This window comes from Ischnura elegans, chromosome 4, assembly GCF_921293095.1.
Source record: "Ischnura elegans chromosome 4, ioIscEleg1.1, whole genome shotgun sequence".
Lineage (NCBI taxonomy): Eukaryota > Metazoa > Arthropoda > Insecta > Odonata > Coenagrionidae > Ischnura > Ischnura elegans.
The window spans coordinates 95,414,113-95,440,992 of record NC_060249.1 but is presented as its reverse complement, the minus strand read 5'-3'; the positions used below and the strand labels follow the sequence as shown (position 1 = coordinate 95,440,992).

Sequence of the window (26,880 nt, the reverse complement as noted above, 5' to 3'; positions counted from 1 at the left end):
CTACTGTCTGCTGATTGGCTGAGGGAAAGTCAAGTGTCGAGAAACTTTCTCTGCCATCACCCCACTAGCTTTAGCCTGGTGGAGGTGGCCTAATTGCATATGAATATTTGAGTCTGTAAAAGAAGATGAGGGTGGTAATCACTCCCAGACATTTAGTGGAAGCTCCGGTTGGTTCCAGAATTTTAAACAGCATGCAGGTATTTTCAGTGCGGCGATATCAGGTGAATCTGCAAGTGCTGAAAGCACAGTCGCCACAACATTTTCTGATTAACTCCAAGCTGTCATTGAAAGTAGTTCCTTTCCCGCTCAATTAGTTTTTAATGTTAATGAGACAAGAGAGTTTTAGAAAAGAATGCAATCTTGTTCATTCATTTTCAGGGAAGAAAAACCTGTGCCAGGTTTCAAGGCATTTAAAAACTGTTTCATGTAGCTGCTAATGCCTCAGTGGACTTCAAATGAAAGCCAGTAATGAATCATCATTCGCAAACTCTCTTAGAAATGAAATAGTATTCAAAGTAGCATTTGCTTGTCATTTAGATGAGGAACAAGAGGGCCTAGGTGACACAATAATTGTTTTTAGACTGGTTTGAAAATTTGTCAACTGCCGATAATGCATTACGAACTGACATTACCCCTGAGATAGCGAGCTTTCTTTCCTAGATGTTAACCCTTTCGCTGTAAAAGAGGGAATTGCCGGCCTCGGTGGCAGCGGGGTAAAGTCCTTGCCTGCCAAACCGAAGGTCGCGGGTTCGAGTCCCGCCTGGGTAGGTTGCCCCTATCCAGTAGGGCGGATCGGAAAAATCGATTTTTTTCAAATACATCTGGCCCAATGAAAAAAAGTTGTGGGACCGATCAAAAATAAGGCCTGAAAATTTTGAGACCTCTAGGTGAACCCCTGACCCTCGCTCAAATGCTATTTAGGGGGGGAAGGTCGAAATTCGAAAAATTTAGTATTTTATGGTCATTTCCTATAGATTTTGCCGAGTTACTGCCCGTTTTGGGCAAAAATTTCGTGCATTTTGACGTATCTGTCACCGTTTAGCCACAAAATGCCTAATTTGAGTCCGCGCCCGCGAAGAAAATATTCCAACGCCCACGCAGCGTCGCGGATACAAGAGCCGCAAGCCGATCCCCTCCCCGCTCACTTCTACCCCTCCCACGCCTCCAATACAGCAAAATTCATCCCGCGTATGCTGCTAGGAGGTCATTTATCTTTGATAATATAAATCGGAAGATGGTAGAAGGTAATAAAGGAAGCTTAGTGAGACGACTTGTCCCTTATTAGGCGCCTCGTCGGGGTTAAACAAATCGATGTTACCAACTTTTAGAGAAGCGATGAAATATTTTTAGATCCGAGAATGCAGGAAAGGAGCCTACGGTCCATAAAAAGGCCTCTCGAGTGGCTATGAAGGTTTGCCAACTTCGGATATGCGCTCCAATTTCGGCTTTGTCCGACAGATGTGATTAAATGGATTTTGGGCGAAAGCCGCTCGCGTCCCCTCCCCGCAAGCTTCTCCCACGCGCCAAATGCACCAAAATTCACACCAAGTGCGTCTTACTTCGTTAGTATAAATATTTAATGTTTCAGTATCGTCTGTGGAGGAACAATCACGAGAGAATTTTTCAATTACCTGCTTTCCAATCTGTATTTCTTATGTCAGTGTCATTCCTCGTCTTTCGATGTTGTCAACCAAGTTTTGGTGAATTTCTTCACGAATCTCTCGTCCGTATCTATAATAAAAAGAAATATTTAACTTCAAATTTGAAAGTTCATCAATAGATTTTTGAAAATCCACAGCACTAAGGTCAGATGTAGCCGGAGGTACTGTGGTCTCTCTCCAACATGTCATCAGCGAGTAGTCCTTTAAGTTGATATTAAAATCCAGCTCTTTAAAAAATCTCGGATCGGCCGCCAAACGCATTCTTGCAACAACGCAAAATTCGGTCCTTAGATTGCCCTCCCAATGTTTATGCCGCAAATCTAAGTCAACTTAGTGCAATTAGCAAATAGACCTCTGTAAGGGATGAAATATGATTTGATGCTTTCCCGGCGAATGATGTGGGGAAACTCTTCTCGGGATTCAACGAAATTTATCCCTGATAATGAGCCCCGAGTTGGAGCTTGAAACATTTGCCATTATGGAAAAATTAACCCGGTGGGAATCCCGAGAAGAGTTTACTCACATAGCAAGGGATGTTGGAATTATGCTTGTAGCATAGGGATGATGCCTCCTTTTTGGGCGGTATTCACCATCGCATTCAAATCCTTTTTATTTTTGTGTATCTAATTTTCACTCGGAAAGGAATCGAGGATCGCAGATTTTATAACTTTTGCTAATCCTCCGACGGGGGAGGCAAACCCAAAAGTGGGACCCTGGTTCTTCAACTAACATCACACATTCCCCTCTAAACTTGGATTGATAAGTACTCTTGCCTTTTTTCATCAGACAAAAGTATAGTCTTTCACTCCATAAAAATGTAGCCCTTTGATGACACCCTTTCATACCTCTCTTTTCGTATTTACAATAATAAGCATCTTTTTCTGTCTACGTAAGTAATTCTTGCAAACTACCTTGGATGTTTCTTACGAAGTTATGATTTTTGCGTCAACTAAAGTTGAGGGACGATCATTGGTTTCTTGGTTCTTGCATATACCTCTATCACATTTGGCAGACGCATTTTCCACGCAGAAGTTCCAGTTTGAGTTTAGTCCTGAATTTTTATTTGATGAGGAACGTAGAGATAAAAATCGGGTAATTTCTCTTCAGTTTAATTTTCTTCGGATGAATTGATGAAGAAAATTTTTGATACCATTTTCCCACACAAGAATTGACGATGTCGACTCAACGCTCTCCGACGATTATCTTTTTTTCCTAAGTTGTCGAGTTTCTTTAGGACTCAATCCAGCAGCCATCATCTTTAGTTTCGTCCACTGCTCTCTCAACATACTTCTTCATTGGGGGGAACATTATGCTCCTTCTTGCACTTACACGCAAAAATATCGCATAATTTCAAATGTTCTTTCAAAAGTGCTTCAGGTTTGTACTTAAGCAATAACCCTACTTTTGACCTGTTCGCATTTTCCGTAAGTTTTAGTACTTCCTGTTGTACTACTAAATCCATTTAATCACATCTGTCGGACAAAGCCGAAATTGGAGCGCATATCCGAAGTTGGCAAACCTTCATAGCCACTCGAGAGGCCTTTTTATGGACCGTAGGCTCCTTTCCTGCATTCTCGGATCTAAAAATATTTCATCGCTTCTCTAAAAGTTGGTAACATCGATTTGTTTAACCCCGACGAGGCGCCTAATAAGGGACAAGTCGTCTCACTAAGCTTCCTTTATTACCTTCTACCATCTTCCGATTTATATTATCAAAGATAAATGACCTCCTAGCAGCATACGCGGGATGAATTTTGCTGTATTGGAGGCGTGGGAGGGGTAGAAGCGAGCGGGGAGGGGATCGGCTTGCGGCTCTTGTATCCGCGACGCTGCGTGGGCGTTGGAATATTTTCTTCGCGGGCGCGGACTCAAATTAGGCATTTTGTGGCTAAACGGTGACAGATACGTCAAAATGCACGAAATTTTTGCCCAAAACGGGCAGTAACTCGGCAAAATCTATAGGAAATGACCATAAAATACTAAATTTTTCGAATTTCGACCTTCCCCCCCTAAATAGCATTTGAGCGAGGGTCAGGGGTTCACCTAGAGGTCTCAAATTTTTCAGGCCTTATTTTTGATCGGTCCCACAACTTTTTTTCATTGGGCCAGATGGATTTGAAAAAAATCGATTTTTCCGATCCGCCCTACTATCCAGGGCATGGTTGTGTGTGATAGTTGTTGTTTCATGTTATACCCTCCGATGTAAAAGGCCTTGTGAGCTGTTTTCGGGGCGATGGAAATAAATAAATAAATAAATTTCTAAAGCACGTATGAATTTTTTTAAATGAGAAAAAATTCTTTGAATGCATGCTTACTATCTTTTAAGATATTTTGCACTATTAATGTTTTTATAAATAAGGATTTGTAAGGCTAATAATATGAATGTATATGGTTTATAGGAAATTAGACCTATACACCTATGCTACCAGGAATGCATCCCTATCTTCCGAATGTTAAAATGTTCTCAAATAATGCAAATTTGATAAGCGTGAAGACCCCAAGGAATGCATCCCTTGCACTAAGGCATGGTAGTAACTCATTAAATTATGACAAATTTAATGAGGTGCCAAGTGAAGCATTCATAAATTGAGAGTTTAAATTTGGATCTTAAAATGATAATTAATAAATATATTATTATTTAAAAGTATGGGAGTAATTTTAGGTGTTTTAAAATTCTCATCTATCGATGTAATCACGTAAGATTACCCTGAAATTTTGTAAAATTTCCTTGGAAAACCTGGAATTATGCGTGAGTTTTTCTGTTTTGATTGGCTGGACACCCTGTTTTCAAATGTTTTCATTATCATCATCTAACTCGTTAAATAAAATGTTTGCCGCAATGCCCATTTTGGTATTGCATTCCACAGTTCTGCCTGAAACTGTTTTCAAGTATGTGTGGTGTCATTCCCTTGGTTAAAGCATGGTGATCACCCAAACCTGGCATGAAAATATCGGCACTGCTTACTAAAATAGCTGAGTGCTAGCCTGGCTGAATCCACCCAATATCTACATAATATTTTCTAATGAAAAATTAATCTAAAAGTGTAAAATAGAAGTGCATTAATGTAATGGCCTAGCAATGTAGATGCTTCTCATCATTTTTTTTATTATCATGATTGACTGACTTGAACACAGCTGAGTGGTAGATCTATATGACAGCTTTTTTGTCCCTTCAAATGAGGCTTCTTGGTGGAACTTCTTAGGGATGACACTTGAAGCTCCGTCAGAATCAGCCAAGCTGCACGAGTCCCATTGGATCAGACTAACCACCAATAATTTTACATGCCAAAAAATGATAATTTGAGCAGTTGAAACAAAATAAAGATAGTTATCAATATCTCATTTGAAATAGAAGAGGAATCAAATAAAATTACTGGAGTGTACCTCTATCTTAGGGAGTAAAAAGATGATGTGAGAAAAAGTTGCTGTGAAGCTAGCATGTTGAAGTTGTGGCTCACCCCTCAGAAATCATAATATTATATTACTTGCTAGCAAATTCCTATCAAACAGAATGAAGTTACTTAAGTATGTATGTTTGTGAAGGCACATGGGCCATACATATATGGAAAATTTTATTTGGAAGTGAGCATTTAGAATTTGTGGCTAGAAAAATATGATTGTTGTACTTACTTGTAAATGATGATTTTATTTGTTTTTAAATTTTCCTTGACTTCATAAAGTTATAAAAAATGACATCTGCATGGCTTTACATGAGTTTTTAGGTAACCTAACAGTGATTCATTTCCAAAAATTTGGATTGACTGTTTTGTATTTACCAAATGATGGACTGGAAAAGTCTGTGGAAGAAGCTATTAATAATGTAGATTTAATTAAAAGATGGGAAAGTAAGTATGTATGATCATATTTATGGTTTTCTGTTGCCTATTGTTAATATATTTTAATACTAACAGCCACTTTTTCAGGTGTTGCCATCCGCTGGTTTAAACAAATTGAAAAAGTCTTGAAAGAGAATGAAACTGGATTCATTGAAAGTCTCAGAAACCCTTCTGATCTTTATACCATATGGCTTAAAAGATGTAAGTCTTATCCTTAAGCCAATTTAAATTCACAGAGTGCACTTATATGTCCAGTAACCTAATTTTCCTTTTCTTTGATGCTGAGTGACCACCTTGCCACCATTTTGAGTTGGGATTCAACCAGCTGTCATTTTCAAGATTGGTATATTTTTCTGGTTTTCATATCTGTTTTTCGATGATTTCGACCAAAAGTTCTTGACTTGTTCCGCGTATAACTCTGTTTAGTAGCCAACAGAAAATTGAACCAAGATAGAATTTTTAAATTTCTCATGATTAAAATACATTGGGAATGGGTACATATTTCTAATCATTTGTGGTTGTTTAGAAAAAAATGAATACATAGTTACACTGTACTTTAATTTTCACCAGCCTTGTTGTAAAATTTTTATTGAACTACATTCAAAGAGAGCCTTTTCTGTTTGATTTATTTACCATCCAAAATATGGCATTTTTTATGAGGTGATATGTTTTTCTCTGACCCTGGAAAACCTCATTTCCTCTTGCTATTTGAGATATTTTCTAATGCTGATAAAACTTTAATCAGAGAAACTATGAACCATTGTCTTTGGGATCATTATATTCTCATCTCTTTATTTTCTTTTCAGTACATAACCTGTGTGGGATTGAGCACCAGCTGAAACTTCCTAGTGTCGTTAAAATTATTAGGGCACTAAATAATGCTGGTTCATCATTTACGGAACCTCTTATCACTATTGTTCCTGGATTAGTGGTGAGATGGCATGAGGGTGGCTTATTTTGATTTAATTTTTGATATTCATAATTTGATCCATAAATAGAATTCACTCGATGGGTGATGATAGGCACATATTTCAAATAGGAACAACTTTTGATGATCTGTCTTATTTTTTTATTTAATTATAAGGTATTCCTCAGTTTCTGTGCGTAAATCATGTTCATGTTTATACATGTACAGTGTATTTTTAGCTATGCATTGACCAATCAAGAATTTACGTTTGGAAAAATTGATTCTGGAATAATCAAAAATTTTTCCATGCAATAAAAATTTCAACATATTGGTTATAGTGAACAGTGCAAAATTATTAAGAAGTGTTGATAACATGTGACAAAGTTTTGTAGCCATTTGCTGCTTCAGGTGTAAAAAAATCCTTGTCATAAGTAGTGGAAGGCTCTTAAAGGTGTGATTCCTTATTGACAACTAGAGCTGGGTAACAATCGCGACTATTGCTGGTAGGAATGGAGGGATTTCTTAGCTGGGACTTTGGCTATGTGATCAGCTGTGGTAAACATTTTATTCTCTGTAATTTCCCCAAAATTTTCATCAATACGTCTTTATTTGATTCATATTAGAGAAAAAGGATTGACAGCACTAAATAAACCACAGCAAACATTCTATTGAAAAGAAGTGCATGGAAATTGCTGGATGCAACTCCTAACCTCTACTTCGCTATCACCATAGGCTTAGGTTATTATATCTTAATCAAAATCAGTGAGGTAGAAGCAATTGGAATGATGAAAAAGTAAAGACAGCTCTCTGATTGACACCTGTGTCTCTTGTTGAAGCTGAAGGGAAAACTGGGCTAACACTCATGTCCCCCAAAAAAAGCTTTGTTGGCATGACTATGTTGGCCTCTGACATCACTCAGATATAAATGGCCTGGCATGGCCATTGGCCACAAATGGCATGAGCCCCTTCTGGACCCAGAACTCAGCAATTCTTTTCCCCTCATCCCCACTCTTGGTGAGCCCATCAACACTACTGACATTTTTCCCAATCTGTGCTAACTGCTGTTATGAACCAGGGTGGAGCGATCCATTTTCTAATGGAGAGGGGAGATGATAGCAGCAATTAACCACTGTGGCATATAGGCATTAGAGTTAAAAGAAGTCATAGCTTTTGCATAAATTGTGATAAAGAGGTTTCCAATTAATTCTTGTCAACAGAAATTAATAGACAAGAAAAATTGATCAGGAAGTTCATTATGTAAATTTCCAAATTATTTTACATCATTTTAACCTAAAGGAAAACAAAATGAAATGTCTATTACCTTAGAGAATCACTCATTTGATATTTGCTGAAAGACTAGCTATAAGTTTCTGTTAAAAGTTGTTAATATCAAACTATTGGTAGGTTTTTTTGGGACTGACGGATATGCCTTGTTGCACAATATAGCACAGTTGATAGGATATAATTAAGAAATTACTGTTAGGTGTAGCAAATAAATTATGGAAAAGGTGAATGAAACCTACATTTTAAGGAAGCTGTAACAGCTCTTTATTAGTTTTTAAAATTATTTGCTTGAAAAAAATATTATTTTCCATAAGGATATTTGCGATTTTTGCTTCTAGGGAGGCAGCTGCCCTCTCCTGCCCCTTGCTGGGTACGCCCATGCATACTTATATTTTTGAATGGGAAAAAAGTCTTTGAATGCATACCTATTATCTTTAAAGATATTTGAAACTATAAATGTTTATATAAATAAGGTTTTCTAAGGCTATTAACTGGAATATTTGTGGTTTATGGGAAATGCGATACCCAAGACCTATTGTACGAGCGATGCATCCCTATCTTCCCTATGTTGAAATGGTCTCGAATAACACAAATTCGATTAGCGCAAAGACCCTATGGAATGCATCCCTTGCGCTAAGCGAGCCATGGTTGTATTAAGAAAATTTTTCAGTGCAACATGTCCCCTCAATTTGCTAATTTTAGATACAATAAGAATCATATGTGCACATGAATTTGTTCAAAGTCAATATTTGTAATCTTTTTTTTGTGAAATATCTAGTTATACATTTGTTTTTATAGGAAAATGAAACATATAGCATGTAGAGGCTTTTTATATCTTAATACAACTGATAAGTATTATATATGTAGAATATGTTTGTAAACCAAATTGTCTCAGCGAGCTGCTCCACACTCCTTGGTAGAATTCCAATCCACTGTGGGGTAAACCAGGTGTACTTAAATTTCCCCAGTTTCTGGAATCAACATCATGTTTTTCAGCTGTGTGCAAACTTATCGACCAAAATATGATGTAGAATGGCTGGTACAGCTGAAAACGTACTACAGAGCTGTACTGGCCATGCTTAAGAGACATGTTGGATGTAGGCCAAATGCATGGCCTTATTGTTTGTTCTTAAAATATTATTTTATGAACCTAAGCATCACTTTTAGGTTAAAAATGGATTTTAAAAGTAATGCACTTATGCCTAAGAGGCTTCAATAGAAAACTTATCACCTTATTTTTGACTTGGAGGTTTACCTTTGTGTTTGAGCTGCCAACATTTTTGACTAGATATATGTTGTTTTGGTTGAATTTCTTGCATTCGCGTATGTACTATCATTTGCAAAAGTCTTGCAACAAATCGAGCGGCGCCACTTTCGCTCCATTGTCGATTTCTGGCCACCATTAAGTTTGAATGATCACTATCTACGTATGAATCTTCATGGTAGCTCGGGAACGACTCACGAACGGGTCATCGTGACACGGGAGTGAGACGTAGGAAATCATTACGATGTTCAGTTGAGTAAACGAGTGTAGATGTTGTTAAGTCGTCGCGGCGTTTGAGATTATTTTTGTACCCGTAGTTGACTGGAGTAGATAATTGAAAATATTTACCCGTTAAAAGAGTGGGTACCTATGACGCCTGGCTTCCAATAGTAAACCCCATAAGGCCGGCCCGGGCAATTTCGCCATTAGGAACAGAAATCAACTCGCTCGTAACCCTTTTTTTTAGGGATTCAACGTCGTTCAGGAGACTTTATATTAAGTTGTTGAAATATTTGTTCGATATAGAAGAATTAATAAATGAAAAAAAATTAACCGGCAATTTTCCGGAAAAAAACACGACTCTGTCGTCTCCACAATATTTAACGTATTATAACGTAATTCTTTACGTAGGCTGAAGCTGATAAAGATAGCTCCATAATCTTTCTTCTTCATTAATTATCAATTTGTTCATTGGATAAATATATTTACACCGATGGAAATGTTTCTTCGGGAAAAAAATGGAATTTTGATTGATTTGATTGAGGGAGGGAAATACTTTGCGCATCTATTAGGGAGGTAAAATACTTTGCGCATAATTAAGCCGCTCCCTCAGCTCTTAACGCTGAATCGGGTGCTCCCGGGCCATAGTTTTGGTCAGCTAATAGGTCCTGAACCTCGTCTTGCCCTACATCTTTATCGCAACTTTACCAGCCAGGGACGAGGACGTAGGTTACCTTGAGTAAAACTTGCAGGCCGTAAGTGATTCTCACGTACTTCCAAAATAGTGTAAATAGGGCCAATTTGTAGCACTATCATATACATGTTGATGCCACAATTTGCTTGAAGAAAGTACGCACTAGAAAAATAGTTGATAAATACCTCAAGATAAGCCTTTCCTATATTTAAAAATAAGCGCCGTGGTGCGTGCACGATTAAGGAATACCATTTGATAGGTTATTCCAAGGATTGTACTTAGTAGATCAGCTATAAGTCTCACATTCTGTCCCTTTCCAACAAAATTACTGTATTAAAAAAACACTGATTGTAGAATACTGAAGCCTAAAGTTTAAAAGTAAAATTTTTCACTTAATTTATATCTTTTTCTATCTCTAAGAAAAGTTTCCGTCACTCCTCATTTACGAAACGAAAAAGGGTAAAATTGTTCTGAAAAACTTTACTGGAGAAATTAACTTGGTAGGAGATGGCGACAAGTTGATGACAAATAGGCAGCATACTACATAGACGGACATCATAATCGCTGCAAAATATCAATCATAATTTTCTTTTTAATCAGATAAAATTGATCTATTTAAGAAATTACGTATATGGAACCTTAGATTATTACGATAGTTCTCATTCCAAAGGTTAATAATGTTGAGCAGTTACGGACCTGTAAAGGAAACCAAATAGCACTAGAAATTACATTCACCAGTGATTCTGATTGGAGTTCCTTCAAGAAAACGCAATTGATTCGTCCTACCGCGCTAACTACGCATGATTCCCGTCGCACGGTCATTTAAATTAGAAATTGTTGCAAAAGATGCTCAAATTCAACAGCTGGTACCCTCTTAACATAAATTTCAAAAATATAAAAAACTTAAAAATAAAATACGGCTATGCGGAGGATAAAAATTTTCGGCCACGGGATGGATTTGAACGCGGGCCCCTCCTATTACTAGCCCGAATGTTTGTCCACTGAGCTGTTTCTAGCTCAAGATCATTACGAGATAATTTTAATTATTTGATGTTATTGTAACACTGAGCTCCTTCATGTGCTTCTGCTACGGCTTCTCACTTGAACGAATTTGATAAAAATAATCACTTTCTCGGTATATTTTTCTTTTATTCGTTTATATGATTATAACTTGAGCACGGAGGCTTTCGCATACTCTATGTTTCGGCTGGTTAGTATATACAATAGGAATATAATGATGTTGTCACCTGCGACTTCGGTATGGTATCGTCTTTTAAAGTTATAATTACAGTGAGTCCTCGTTCTACGTCACCCCGTTTAACGTCATTTCGCGATAACGTCACGAAAATTTTACGACCGTGATTCGTTTATCGTCCCTTCGCTTCGCGATAACGTCACGTATTTTAAATTTCGCGCGAGAAAAAAGGCGAAGTGGCAGGCTTTACAGGTTGTTTGTTTCGTGGGCGGTAATACGGTCAGTCTATTCTAAGTGTATAACGGTGTGTATATTGTTAATTGCGATTACGGTTTTGGCAAATTTTAGCATCAGAGATATTTCCACGACAATGTCCAAGAGAACAATGTTCACAATAATTTTGGTTCCTGTTACTGCGACGATGTTTCAGCGATGATGATGCCCAGGCGACGCCCGCCCACCTCAATTCGCAATTAAAACCATCTCTTCGATTTCATAATCCCAGTTTGCCCGCCCTCGCTCATTTCCGCCATTTTGATTTCGCTCGAAAAGAAATTCTCGTAGCGAGGGTAGGGCCATGGCCATGGCCACCTTTAATACCAGAGGCCATGGTAGGGCCTATGGACCGGAGCACCGGATCCCCGGTCTGTAGCGTCTGGTAGCATTCATTGGACCGCACTATAGCGAAGCCGAAAAGCAAACGCGGGAAGATACAAAAATGGAGAAGGATTTACGTCACTGCTGCTATTGTCGTCGATGAAGACAGGAACTCGTATTTATGCCATAGTTTGGCATTCCCATCGTAAAAAATGCCCCAGATGATACGCCAAAATTTTTTCGCATAGGAATTGTGAGGTCTAGGAACCGATATTCAATTTTTACATTGTTTCTTATGGGATATTATGCTTCGGTTAACGTCATTTCGTTTATCGTCAAATTTTTCAGGAACGGTAAGTGACGTTAAACGAGGACTCACTGTATATGTTATTATGTTTCAAACTCGGTATTTGTATTTCTAATGAAGCAAGCGTATACATTCATTACAAACAGAAATTCTGTTAGGATTTGCTTACGTCCTTCTTACTCGACTTGAAAGGTTTTATGAAATGTGCTGCAGTTCCACTGATGCCTTAAACATAAAACGTATTGCCAACAAACACATTTCCTAATACAATTTAACCTACTTAATGCAAGTAGATAATTCAATTAATAATGCTAAGTAAGTAATCTACATTATCCCGAATTCATCAGTGTATATGTAAATGATTGCATCTAAATAAGATAACTTAATCATCAACACCATAGCAGCTTAGAGTTATTATTCGCATTCACACTAATTCAGCAGTAGAACATATTATCAAACAATACCTATTGAAATCCGACAATCATTAAAAATGGGACTTTTAGCTGGAATTAAGTTTTCCTCGTCATACTTTGAATAAGTGGAAAGGAATACATCTTTACCGATTGACGGACGTCGGAGAACTGTGTTATTACTTACGCAACGATTAATGCCGATCAGCTTAATTAATTCATATTTTACGTGTTTGCTCAGATATTTATACGATGAAACACTGGGAATTTCAAAGCTGCCTCGTATCATATGTCGTAGATATTATATTAAAACATCAACCCGAGTCGATAGATGTAAACAAAAGTCTGCCATGTTCACAGTGAACGACTCGTGATTTCCAGCTCTCTGAAAAGAGCTGAGATCACTCAAAAAGAGCCAAGCAACCAACTTTTTAAAATCTCTCCGAGGAATTACCTTCGATCTTTCCTACTGCATTAAATGCTACAATGTGTTCGGGGGAATATCATGAACATTAATTTCACTTAAATGGAAGCGGTCAAATCCCGAGACTGAAAAGGATGACAAAATACCTCACCCACCCAATGACCCGTTCTCCATGCATTGAACCATGAAGACTAGTATTGGATGTTGCATACACCCGAAAACCATACAATTTCCGGGCACAATCTTTGCGGAGCAAAAGTGGCGCCGCTCGATTTGTTGCAAGACTTTTGCAAATGATAGTACATGCTCAGGAGATAATGAAGAATTATGTTTCAAAATTATAGTTAGGAAAGTCTCTTTCGTATACCTGTTTTTAATGCTTTAATAATGCATGCAACGAAACGTGTTACATCAAAATCGTCAACATCCTGTTGTGGAATTGATGCCTCCAACCTTCCTATAGATGCAATGATTCTCTAAGCAACACTTAAATGTACTTAAAGTGGTTATTTATTGTATTATTATTGAAGTATTCTACCGATTAAGGTAGGTTTGCATGTAGCTCCACAAAGCATTCCGGCAGTCTCCTCTTCCCTCGTGGACTATTCTCTTCAATTCAAATTAAGGCTTAATCTCTTTCACTCAATATGAAAATAATATTATTCTCTTCCTACCCTCTCTTGCTTACCCAACATTCTACCCTCTAACACTGTTTTCATCATTCCCTCCCTGCTATGTACTCACTCCATCCATCCTTTTATATCCCCTGTATCTCATCCAGAAGCTGCCTCTCCTCACCCAAGATGGTCAGCACTTCTTTCCTCTTCCTTTCAGTCCAATTCACCTCATCCATTCTTCTCCACACCCACGCTTGGAACGCCTCTAGTCTTCTCTCGTCTTCCTTCCTAAGTGTCAATGTTTCCACACTGTAACGCACTACAGTGCACATCAAAATCTTCACCAGCCTTTTTTTAAACTCTTGCATAATGATCCTTTCTGTTCATGAAAGCTTCCTTTGCTAACGCAATTCTCTTCCTGATATCCTTACTGCTGTATCCATTTTCCTCAAATCTGCTGCCCAAATAGTTGAATTGCTCTACCTGCTCAAGGTTTTCTCCTCCAACTTTTACTTTGAGTTTCACATTCCTAGCTCGTGATGCTTTACGAAACCACATTACCTTTGTCTTCTCGTGATTAATCTTCATGCTATACTCCCCACAGCTCTTATCTAATGCAGTTATTTATATATAAATCACTATTTTTACCCATAAATTTTATGCACATTCTTCATGTCAACTCAACATTAAGCAATTTGTTTTGGTTTTATAGTCAGTAAACAACCATGTCGGCGTAAAAGTCCTTTATCGTTCGTACATACATTCTGGATTGGTACTCCCCGATGAAATACTTGAGTTAGTTCATGGTATATACGAAGGTTGTATACTTGGATTGGAATTCAGCCCTAGGACGTTCCTCCAGCAAAACATGTACTTTTATGATAGAGTAGGGCCTCCATCTGTTTTCGGCATTTTCATTTTAGCTAAAACTCTCTTTTAATTCCTTTCTTAATGACCTTATGTTTAGATCAAGCATTTTACATATCTGACCAGAGTGAATGGTTAGTAAATTATGATATCTGATCTATTACATTGGAGCATTCCATTAATATGTATAATGAATTTGAAGTATGACATAAAATCATCAAACATATATATTTTAATAACTACTGTATAAGCTTGTGTAAGAGGCGCACACGTGTAAGAGGCGCACCCCTATTTTGAGGATCGAAGCTATAAAGAAAAAAATTTTGCGACATTTTTTTTATCCTATCGTGCGGTGTTGCAGACGTATGCCTGGAATTTCGACAGTTATCGAAATGTCCTCTTTCAGTACTATTTGAAAGAGGAAATTTTGATAACTGCGGCGGCATAAGAGGGAGTAGAAAGAGTTCCGATCCTCTCTTTGCATACGCCATCGCTCTATATTGCTTGTCCTACTCACGAACAATTTTGTTTAAAAGCTCTCGCAGGAGTATTGCAATAGAATTGCAGCCGTGGAAAATTTTAAGGCAAAACACGACAGGCAAATGGCATGAGCTTTCCCAAGAGATTGAACAACAATCGGGGCAATCTCAGCGCCGTAGGATAATAACCACGTCGTAGATTTAAGGCCCCTTGCACACGCACCGATTTTGGACGGCCGGTAAAATATCGGCCGTCCACATTCCAATAGTGAACAATGGGAGAGCATTGGAGCTTGCACACGTACCGACCACACGCAGCCTATTGTCACTGTGGATCGCCGACGCCGGCTCAAAAACTTAGCAACGTATCGTTTGACCGGTAAAAATCCGGCGTGTGTGCAAGCATAGCTTCGCCGGTAAAATATCGGCCAATATTTTACCGGCCGTCCAAAATCAGTGAGTGTGCAAGGGGCCTAACGGAACTACACTCGGCTCTCCATCAGGTAATGCCTCTGCCGTTTTTTTCCTTTCCGAGACTCAACAGGAAAATATCAAGTTACAGGGGAACAATGGAAACGTGTTTCATCCCTACTCCATTCCACCAACTGACCTTTTTCGGTCTACCAGGTTCAATTCCCCGAGTTTCTGGATGTCAAATGCTACGTGAGTCACCTTCTGAGCTCGAAGATATCTCGATATCTTTCAGCAATTGTATGACACGCACGAGGTTATAAAAAGAATTAGACCTAACGCGACGTATATCTTACAGCATTTAAGTTTTTTGAGCTCTAATTGATTGACACAAAGATTTATAGCTAAAATAAGGCTACTAATATTCAACATTGTCCAAACAGCACAATTTTGGAAGAAACAAGCGTAGCATAAGCGCATTCAAACAAGACGAGACGGACTGGAAACTCAGGCAACGCAAACTGCGTATATCACATTGCTGCGCCTTCGCTTTAAAGGTAACGACGTCACATGCAAGATCGGACGTGTTCTTCCCTTGCTCCTTCGCTCGTAGCTTTAAATACGGAGGGGAGGGAGCCCTCTTCCCCTCGACCTCTCCTTCAGCGCTCTTCACTTATAAGCATATCCGATTTCTTCTATCCACCATTAAGTCCAACAATGAGCACACTCGTTCGAATTTTTTCAACCGCAGGTTTTGACACCAATATTACTATATGCAGTATAAATGCCGCGGGATGCCCACTCGTGGCAATAAATTTAGCGCGCGCTCCGGAGCGAATCACCCCGCGCGATCTTTTCAATGTTCACCTCTGGGGTACCGACGTGACGGCGCGATGCTTGCAAGAAATTCAAACAGGAGCATTTTAAAAATACGTCACTAAGGGAGAAACTCCCCTGCCTGCCGCTTGATTTTGACCCAGGGTTTCAGATGACTGACTCACGCTGAAAACCAAGGCCACTCAGTTCCCCTTGAACTTGCAACCGGTGAAGGGGAGGGGGGGAAGATAAGAAGTTTGTGTAAGAGGCGCACCCCCATTTTCGGCTGCAATATCTGGGAAAAAAGGTGCACCTCTTACACGTGCTTATACAGTATATTTTAATAACTAATTTTTGAATGAAAATACTTGATAAAATTATATAATTGAAATTTGTTTGGTAACATTTCATTTCATGTCTGATAACACCACAAAGAATTTGGTTCTAATTGTAAGAGTCACATGTTTTCAAAACAAATTTTAGTTACACATGGCTTGTATTTGTGTGAATCAGGTTTTAGAAAGGTTCCAATGAACCAATCCACTATACATACTTGTTTTCATGTCTCCTTGAGCTTGGCCCATCCAATTCTCTGCCCTTCATGTCTAACTTTATGATAAAAGTGTGATTGGAGGATATCGTGGACTCAAATATTTCTCTTTCTTATTTCAGAATGCTATTGAAGAAGCAAAAAGAAATTTGAGCTTTCTAGAACTCCTCATTGAACCCTGCAAAGGATTGGAGTATATTACTAGTCCAGCTGAAATTCCTGCCAAAATACCAAACATCATTCTGGCATTGTCAATTATATGGAATTGTTCTTCATACTTTAATCAGAGGTAACAGCCTGTCCTCCTCCATTTATCCCATGACTCCATTGCATACCTGTCAATTATTTTAACATGTCTTTCTTTTGTCACAGGGACCAAATGACTCCCATATGTTTATCTCTTAGTAATCGAGTTCTTGATATATGCTCATCCCATGTAAATATTGATGATATAGCAGAAGGGAAGGCAGTAAGAGGGATGACTCAATTACAAGAATGTATTGAGGGCTGTTTGAAGTACCAACTAACATACAAGAAGGTATTGAAAAATATTTTTCAGTATACAGATATTTTATGCTTTTTTTTCGACCAAATTTTTTAACAGTACATAATTACGAGGGATGGAATATTCAATCCTCAAATCCTTAGTACTTTGAAAATATCTAAGCTCAGAAAACTCATAATTATAGTTATGATAACCTTTATGAGATATGTAATTGGCAAATGAAACTTCTTTACTGGCAATAGGGGAGGATGTTATTTACATCCACTCACTAATGAAGGATGCCAATTTGTGAATGTACCTACATAGTTTTTATTCAACCTAGTTCATGCCTCACTCAAAGTGTCAAAGGGATATGCAGAATTTGAACATGCTTACCGTCGAGACCCAGTTTTCCTTTTCCCAACAATGGATTTAATCAGACACTTGGTACATAAATTAGTATACCACCAGTTTATTGTTGCACTCTTACTAGATCTCATTACTCATACTGCGGCAATGTTACCCATGAAGCACTTCCATATACCAAACCCCATCACAATGAAGATTCCATTTTACTGGTCCTGTTGAATTTGTTATGTGGAGGTTTTACTGTATTAATGCATGCAGATGTATCATTTTGCTATCTTATAGTAGTTTCATGGACAGCACTGGGAACAAATGTTGATGGAGGCTGTCAAAATTATATCCTCCTGAAAATTAGTGTTTAAACAATGACTTGACAGACAATCATTAGGGAATCTTCAAGGATTCTACCCATTTATCTTTAATTTCTATTTTTCATTTTTTCTTTACAGCTCATCAATGCCTGTAACAAGCATGGGAAAACATTTTGGGACGTTGATGATCGCGTGATTTTCAAACATTGCGAACTTTTCATGGATCGATGCAGAGATGTTTTGGAAATATGCAGAGATATGATTTGTTTTGCAAGGTAAAAGTTAGTGCTTCTGATTAGAATTGGTGTGGCATAAACAATGACTCTTGAATTGAATCAAAATTGGAGCCCTTTACTGTTTTAAAGGGTTGGGGAAAAAGAAATACAGTGCAACCTTGATAAAACGAGACATTACATCGCCCAAATAAACTCTCACTATAGCGAATTGTCACTTTGCTGGAGGTGGAGCAAATAATAGCCAATAAACTAATTGTCAACACTTCTAAAGGAACAGGATTGGTGTGGCAACGGAGATATTTCTATCCAATAACTAAATCATAAATCCAGAAGAAAGGCGATGTTTATTGCATCGCTAAATTTCCCTACCTCAATAATAAACTAGCCATTCAATTTTAAAGTGCGGCACTGAATCAAAAGCATGCAAAGCATAGCTTTGTAAATCATTATCCCAATGCCCAACCGATCAAGCCTTTTTTTCTAAGTACTAAGTGCATTTACGTTATCAATCTATTATTTTGGTATTTTCATGCTACCAATGCTTCCATTGGTGTTTGCTTATTGTTCCTGCGTGTATTTTTTGCAGAAGTAACATGTAATAACGTATTGCATTTGTTTCTGCAGGCAAAAACGGTGAAGGTGGTGGAACAATCCTACCTCAGAACAATTTTTCTATTATCCAATGTTATATCTTCATTATCTGCCGTAAAAAGTTAGCTATGCATGCATAATGATGTCCTTAAAATTGCAGTTGTTTCAAAAAAAGAAGTTCAATTTTGAGTGTTACACCCGCGATGTAATTGAAATGCAATGGGTGTATCCACGGCACTGCAATAAAAACGATTTGAATTAAAATTGGAAATAGCACTCCATGTTAACTTCATTTCTAACATATTGCTAGAAATTACAGAGGTTAGGGGCTATTAATGATGGCTTTCCAGCGATGGAAACTCTCGCTACGGCGAGTGCCAACACCAAAAGGACTTCATGTAAACGAATTTTTTTCACATACTAATCATAGGGTCAATTTACTGTACACCTGATTGCTCTTATAATGGCGGGGGTCCCACAATAGCCCGACTTTAACCTGGTTCCATGGTATTATTTTGTTGGTAGATGGCTGTAGTGATAGTATCTTGTTCAAAGTACCTGTTAAAAGGAAAGATCAAACGATTTCATATTTATGCTCGTTTTCAAGGTGACATTTCACAATAAATAAATTATTCTGCTATTTTTTGTTTTGTCCATTCCATTGTGAGGTACTGGCTGTTCGAAATGGAAGTCAAAAAAGAGAAAATTCGGTACATTTTACAGTTTTTCTTTGAAAAAATTAAAAATGCAAGCTAAGCCGGTGAAATTGTGAACACTGTTTATCGTTGCTATGCCTTAACAGCTAATTATGTGCATTTTTGTTTCATCGAATCCATTCAGTAATTTTTGATGTTAAAGATGCACCTTACGTAGGAAGTCCAGTCATTGAAAATATCAGTAAAATCACCAAAATAATCAATGCTGATCAGCATGATTGTAGTCTCACAGGGTGTCCAGTGACTGGAAGAACTGGACAAACCTAGAATTGTGCGCAAATTTTTAATTCTTGGAATTATACATGAATTATTCATAAATTTTTCCTCTTACTTGGAATTTCAATATCTTTTATTTCAAATTCATTTTGCATAAGGTTTTGCCAGTTTAACACCCATTTTCTGGTCTGGTATGCGTGTCTCATAATTTTAAGTGTAGTAGCTTAGTAGAATTTTTACAGCTGCAGTGAAACCTGGAATGTCAGACAAGACAACAGAATCGAAATATCTAGCACTCTTGACTTAAGTAAGATTCAAAAACATCCCAGGTGACATCAACATCCACTGATGAGGTCGAAGCAACTTCTTGACTTGCATTGAATAAATTTAAATTTTAAATGTAATGTGTGTTACTTAACCTATTCTTTGTCCTTGTAAATACATACATATAATGTTATTTAAAAGTATTGAAGTAGTTTTAGGTGTTTTAAAATTCTCATCGGTCGCTGTAATCATGTAAGATTAACCTGGGGTTTTTTTTTAATTTTCCTGGAAAACGGAATTGTGTATGCATTTTTTTGCTTTGATTGGCTGGACAACCTGTCTTAGCATTGCCCAGGAGCTAAAGATTGATCATAAAACAGTCATGAATCATTTGAACAAAGCTGGATGCAAGAAGAAGCTCGATGTTTGGGCACCACACCAATTAACACTGAAAAACCTGATGGATCAAATTTCCATCTGAGAAGCCTCAGCCAAACAGAACGAAATAGACCCATTATTTTAACAGATTGATGAAACAGGTGATTGGGGATGAGAAATGGGTCACATTCAAGAATATTGTGGGAAAACGATAGCGGCCAAAGCGTGGTGAAGCAGCTCAAATGGTGCCAAACAAGGACTAAAGTCCAGAAAGGGTCTGCTGTGCATTTGGTGGGACTGGAAAAGAATCATTTATTATGAGTTGTTTCTGTATGGCCAAATACTAAATCTGGGTCTCTACTATCGACACCTGGACCATTTGAAGCTCGCTATTGACCAGAAGAGGCCAATTGCAGAGGTGTTGTGTTCACTCAGGATAACGTGAGGCCTCACACATCTGAGGTAACTTGCCAGAAACTCTGGTAGCTTGGATGGGAAATTTTAATACATCCACTGTATAGTCCGAATGTGGCACCAAGTGATTACAATCTTTTTCTTGCATTGAAAAACTTTGTGAGTGATAAGAAATTGGCATTAAGAGAAGATTGTGAAAATTGATTTCTTGAGTTTTTCGCCAAGAAGGACCAAGACTTCTCTGAGAGGGGCATAATGAAGCTAACTTCAATATGGCGACAAATTATAGAACAAAACAGTGTATATTTGATCCTAATTGGATCGTGCAAACAAGTTAAATGAAATCTTGAAGTTCGCGCCAAAATAATGGATTTCTCTTTCCCCAACCTTATATGCTTATTACAGTGAGGTGGCCTGGAACATTCCTTTTGCGACCTGTAATGTCTCACATTAATATAAGGAGCCACTTTTAAGAACTGTCTTTATTCTCTGGATCACACTCCATGACAACTCATAACAATTCAATCAACAAAACACACCAATACACCACATCTCCTCCCCCCATACTCCGAAGACCACCGTTCATAACAAATTCAAATTTAGCAACCTCCACAAAACTTTAACATCAGCAAACCTGAACTACTACACAAAAACAATATTCTTCCCAATGCACAAAAAAAATAATAATAATACCTTGTATCATAGAAATCGACAGAAACAACAATCATAATGAATAACATACATAAAGCATACAATGCACAATAACAAACAAATTCAAATTAACAAGCATGAACATCAAATAATATATAATGCTTACAAGTTTAACCTTTCCACCTGCCTGCGCTCTCGCACAGGGTAACGCCTCTCTATTCTCTGTTTTGGACTATCAGATTTAACTAATTGCCGTGAAGTTAAGTTAGGTGAAGTGACGTCATGCTGAGGCATATCAGACTTCAGCCTAGCGTATTCACTGCTAGAATGATGAGGCGGTGTATTCTTGGGACTGTACTGTTGAGATGGTGTGCTCTGCAGAGGTGAACCCCCCTCCTTCGACAGCCTGTCGTCTGTCACTCTAGGCAACAATAATTGTTCCGGTGGAATCACCTTATCAGGTACAATTGAAGGCATGAGAGGCTCACTATTTAGGTCTATAATTTGATCGATATGACGTTTCCAAATGACATCATTCTTTAATTTCACCAAGTATGATACTGCACTCAGTATCTTAACAATTACTGCTCCTATCCATTTATTTCTGCCTCTGTAATCCCATACAACTACAGGTTGACCCTCAGATAACATTCTCGTCTTACAACCCCCATAATTTGCAACTTGCTTACTCTGTTTATTGTATACATAACTTTGAAGATTAGGTCTAATGAGATCTAACCTTGTTCTGATTGGTCGCCCAAACATTAACATAGCTGGCGTTTCATTAGTTGTTAAATGTACCGAATTTCTATAAACAAGTAGAAATTTATATAAAGCCATATTTACATTGTCATTACTCCTTAAAGCTAGGTTAACACGTTTTTTTACATTCTTCACAGAATTTTCTGCTTGACCATTTGTAGCTGGATGGTAAGGTGGCGATAAGGTATGCTTAATGCCATTGCATCTTAGAAAATCCTTAAATTCACCAGAATTGAAGGGTGGACCATTATCTGAAACTATTTGTTGCGGTAAACCAAACCTTGCAAACAAAGCACTTAATTTTGTAATAGTCTGATTAGCTGATGTTGAGCTTACCTCTTCCACCTCCAACCATTTACTATGAGCATCTACTATAACAAGATATAGTTTGTTACTTACAGGCCCTAAGAAATCAACATGTAAACGTTCCCACACACTCTTGGGATACTCCCACACATGTAGGTTACACTTTTTAGGGTTCTGCCTCACAGACAAGCAAGGTGGGCAACTGTTGGCTAAATTCTCAATGTCTGAGTCTAAACCTGGCCACCAAAAATACGAACGAGCCATGGCTTTCATCTTAACAATGCCAAGGTGTCCGCAATGCAACTCTGTTAATAATGGCTTACGTAAACTATGAGGTACAACTATCCTATGCCCCCAAACAATAATACCATTTTCAATAGCTAATTCACCTTGCCGCTGGAAATACGGTTTTAATTCATTGTCCATATTTGAGTGGTTATTTGGCCAACCATACAATACATAGTTGTACACTTTCCTTAACAAAACATCCCTTTTTGTTTCCTCTATAACGTTATTAAAATCAACTGGTATGTCATTCTCTTGAATAAATTGCAAATAAGTACCTACATAATTTACATCCTCTGACTCAAACTGAAATTCTTTTACATTCAAAGGCAATCTAGATAAGCAATCGGCGTTTGCATTATCCTGTGATTTAACATATTTAATATCAAAGTCATAATTCGTTAAGAACAGCACATAGCGCTGAAGTCTGCTTGCTGCATAAGCAGGTAAACCTTTCTTTGATCCAAAAATAGATATCAATGGTTTGTGATCAGTTATTAAAGTAAACTTTCTACCATACAAATATTGATTAAACTTTCGCACACCATAAATAATACCTAAAGCCTCCTTGTCGATGACACTGTACCCCATTTCAGCCTTTGATAAGGTCCTTGATGCATAACAGATTGGTTTCTCAGAACCATCCTTCTGTAACTGACTTAAGACACAGCCTAAACCATAGCTAGAACTATCAGTAGCTAATCTTACCGGTAGGTTAGGGTCATAATGTGCCAATATTGGAGCTGAAACTAATTTATTCTTGATTAGCTTGAATGCTTGTTCACACGAGATTGACCACTCAAAAACACTATCTTTCCTCAACAAACTATACAAAGGTGCTGCAATAGTAGATAAATGAGGCACATATTTTCCATAATAATCAACCATACCTAAAAATGCCTTTAATTGTGAAACATCAGTGGGAGTAGGCGCCTTTTCAATAGCGCTTATTTTAGATGGCGATGTACTTAGGCCATCCTCACTCAAAACATAACCCAAGTACTCAATTGACTTGCGAAAAAATTCACACTTCTTTTTACTCACACTGAGACCACTCACTTTTAATCTATTGCAAACTTCATATAACCTTTCCTTGTGAACATCATTATTTTCCCCAGTAATCAAAATGTCATCAAGGAAACAAACAACTCCTGGAATACCAGCGAGAATGGTTTCCATTATTTTCTGAAAAATACCTGGTGCAGAGGCCACTCCATAGGGAACTCTATTGTACATAAATAGCCCTTTTGTAGTACTTATAGTACACAATTTCTTTGATTGGTCATCTAAGCATATCTGCTGATAAGCTTGGGATAGGTCCATTTTGGAGAAAGTTCTACCTTTTTGTAACGTATTAAAAAGATCTTCAATCCTAGGTATTGGATGTCTATTGATGATTAGCGAATCATTTAGTGAAGAAACCCTGAAATCTGCACACAAACGTAATTCCCCGGTTTTTTTTACTATTGGAACAATGGGACTTCCCCATTCACTATCACTCACAGGTGACAAAATACCTTCCCTTACCAATCTATCTATCTCAGCCTCTACCTTGTTTTTCAGGGAGAAAGGTATCGGCCTAGGCTTCAGAAATCTAGGCACAACAGTATCTTTTAAAACTAACCTAGCTGGCTCACCCTTATAACAGCCTAATTTATCAGTAAACACCTCTGGAAACTTTTGATATAAACTATTAACTATTTTAAATTCTGCATCTATTATACTACATACATCCCTACTATGCTCTGAGTTAGTGCTCATAATAATATTACTAACCCCACTAGGTATTTTAATTACCAACCCAAGATCACGGATCCAGTCTCTGCCCATTAAAGGATTTGCTCCCTTAGCTATTACATATAAGGATAACTGTTTACATATATTTCTATATTTTACCATTACGCTCAATTTCCCTAATGGTTTGATAGGCTGGCTTGTATATGAGCTTAATACCAAATTGGTACTTAGTAACTTTACTGAAGTAAAATTGTCTTGATAACATTGTTCATTTATGACACTGACACAAGCACCACTATCTACTTCAAAATACAAAAGCTTATCTTCAACTTGCAATTTTACCATAATAGGCCTTACCCTATCATTGGTTTCATCAACCTCATTAGCTTTACTTACATTAAATAGATTAGTTAAATCATATATATAATCATTAGTTGGCTTATTTTGCTTGGAATCGTCAGTAGTAGGCTTGTTTAGCATACAATCATTAGAATCACAGGGTTCACAATAGTGATTAGATGGCTTAGTACTAAAATTATTAGGCTTTGGATTTGACACACCCCTATCTTGACTTCGACAAACCTGTGACAAGTGGCCTACTTTGCCACACTTATAGCACTTGTATGACTTGAATTTACACATATTGGCCCTATGGCCTGACTTTCCTCAACAATAACACTTTACATCACTAGACACTCTCTCCTCCCTCCTTTGGTTTGTGGGACGTTGTTGTTGCCGGTTCACGTGAGAACAGCTGCCACTGCGATGCGTTGTCCCCATAGCCGCCGACGTCGTCGCCAAACCCTTCCGCCTGGCGTTGTAGTTAAGTTGACTTGTTTGTGGATTCCCTCGCGCCATCAACGTCGCTGCATCGTGGTTAGCCATCTCCATGTTGGTAGCTATCGTTACTGCCTTTTCAAAAGTAAGATCTGTTTCCCCCAGCAGCCGCCTCTTAATTGCGTCACTACGGATACCACTGACCAGTCTATCTCTCAAATAATCCGACAGATTATTTCTAAATTCACAAAACATTGAAAGTTCCTTTAACTGTACCACATAATCGGAAATTGACTCGTGCTCCCGCTGGCTCCGTAAACTAAACTTATAACGCTCCGAAATAAATGATGGCTTTGGACTTAAGTGCGTTGTTACTAGCTGCACTAATTGTTCAAATGTCTTAGTTGCCGGCTTATCTGGTGCACACAAATTTTTTACTAAATTGTAAGTTTTATGCCCAATTACTGTTAACAAGGTAGGCACTTTTTTCTCGTCCTTAATGTCGTTTGCATCAAAAAATAGTTCTAAACGCTCAATATACGAAGACCACGTCTCTTCAGCCGCGTCAAATGCATTCATTGAGCCGATGAGTCCCGCCATTTCGCCGTCACCAAAAAATCTATCTTCCTGCACTCGAACTTGGTACTTTTACTATCACGATCACGCTCAATCACGGCTACGCCCTTCCGCTGTTGACCGTAATTACGTGGTTTCGTGCTTCCTCGTCGCCAAATGTAATGTCTCACATTAATATAAGGAGCCACTTTTAAGAACTGTCTTTATTCTCTGGATCACACTCCATGACAACTCATAACAATTCAATCAACAAAACACACCAATACACCACACGACCTTCGAAAGCTACTTTTTGTATTTGCATACCAGCTGCCATAGTAACACTGTCTGTTGACCCAATGTTTGTTTTTTTGGTGGGCCCAACGATGCATCGCTGACTATGACAACTGACTGTGGTACTAGGGTGACTTGGCTTTGGACGCCTGCTTATGATAATTCACTGTTCCTTTTACATAGTTTTTTAACTAATGATTTATTTCTCCTGTCAGAATGGATGAAACTCGAGACATCCAAAAGCCTATGTTTGGAGGTTGTCAGGGGAGGAAACATGAAAAAGTTATGAATAAACTTGAGGAAAAATATAAGGTGATTCTAAAACAAACCTTTAAGCACAAAAAATTGATGCTGGATACTGAATCTATGGAGTGGAATGAGATTATGTTAAAGTGAGTATTATTTATGTATATTTTGTATATTGGCCGTTATTTAACAATAAGTATAACCATTTTTGTTAGCTTTTACGTATTCAGTATTATTGAGTTATTCATTTTAATGCCTTATACAGAACTTATTCATGGTACCCTCACTTTTTTAGTTTAAGTATAAATTTTGTTTCTCCAGAATGTAAGCATATTTTAATTTTTAAAGCATAATTGTAAACCATTGCAGTACATCTCATCATAGGCAAGATGATCAGTCAAAATATTCAAAGACGATTAATTTATACGTAAGTGGTAGAGATCCGTGAAATTCGCGAGATGTGATAACGCAAAATCGGTTAATGAAACGAAATATCACTTTTTTGTGAATTTGATGTGAATTAGTGAAAAAATCACATGTAATGAGTCATGAGCGATTATAGCCTAAGCCTTCATTGTTGAATGCTGCTGATGTTTATTCTCTCTATCTCATGGAGTTGAGACAAATTTTTGCCGGTTGTCATTCACGGGATGGTGCCGTGAAATGCAGAGAGTTGTATCGTCTGAAAACGGCCTGAATTTCACGGTACTATGCTGTGAACGTCAACCGGTGAAAAGTTGTGGTGTCTGAAAG

At 37.8% G+C, this 26,880-nt stretch overlaps 1 protein-coding gene across 1 annotated transcript in view; it reads left to right on the top strand.

Moving 5' to 3' along the window:
* The window catches only part of LOC124158195 (dynein axonemal heavy chain 2), a 58,221-nt gene that overhangs the window by 9,955 nt on the left and 21,386 nt on the right, over positions 1 to 26,880 (top strand). Inside the window, exons 4-10 of the mRNA XM_046533383.1 lie at positions 5,342 to 5,506; positions 5,585 to 5,698; positions 6,304 to 6,428; positions 16,661 to 16,827; positions 16,911 to 17,076; positions 17,838 to 17,974; positions 26,097 to 26,273. Coding sequence (XP_046389339.1) covers positions 5,342 to 5,506; positions 5,585 to 5,698; positions 6,304 to 6,428; positions 16,661 to 16,827; positions 16,911 to 17,076; positions 17,838 to 17,974; positions 26,097 to 26,273 — 1,051 coding nt within the window. The remainder of the gene's footprint in view (positions 1 to 5,341; positions 5,507 to 5,584; positions 5,699 to 6,303; positions 6,429 to 16,660; positions 16,828 to 16,910; positions 17,077 to 17,837; positions 17,975 to 26,096; positions 26,274 to 26,880) is intronic.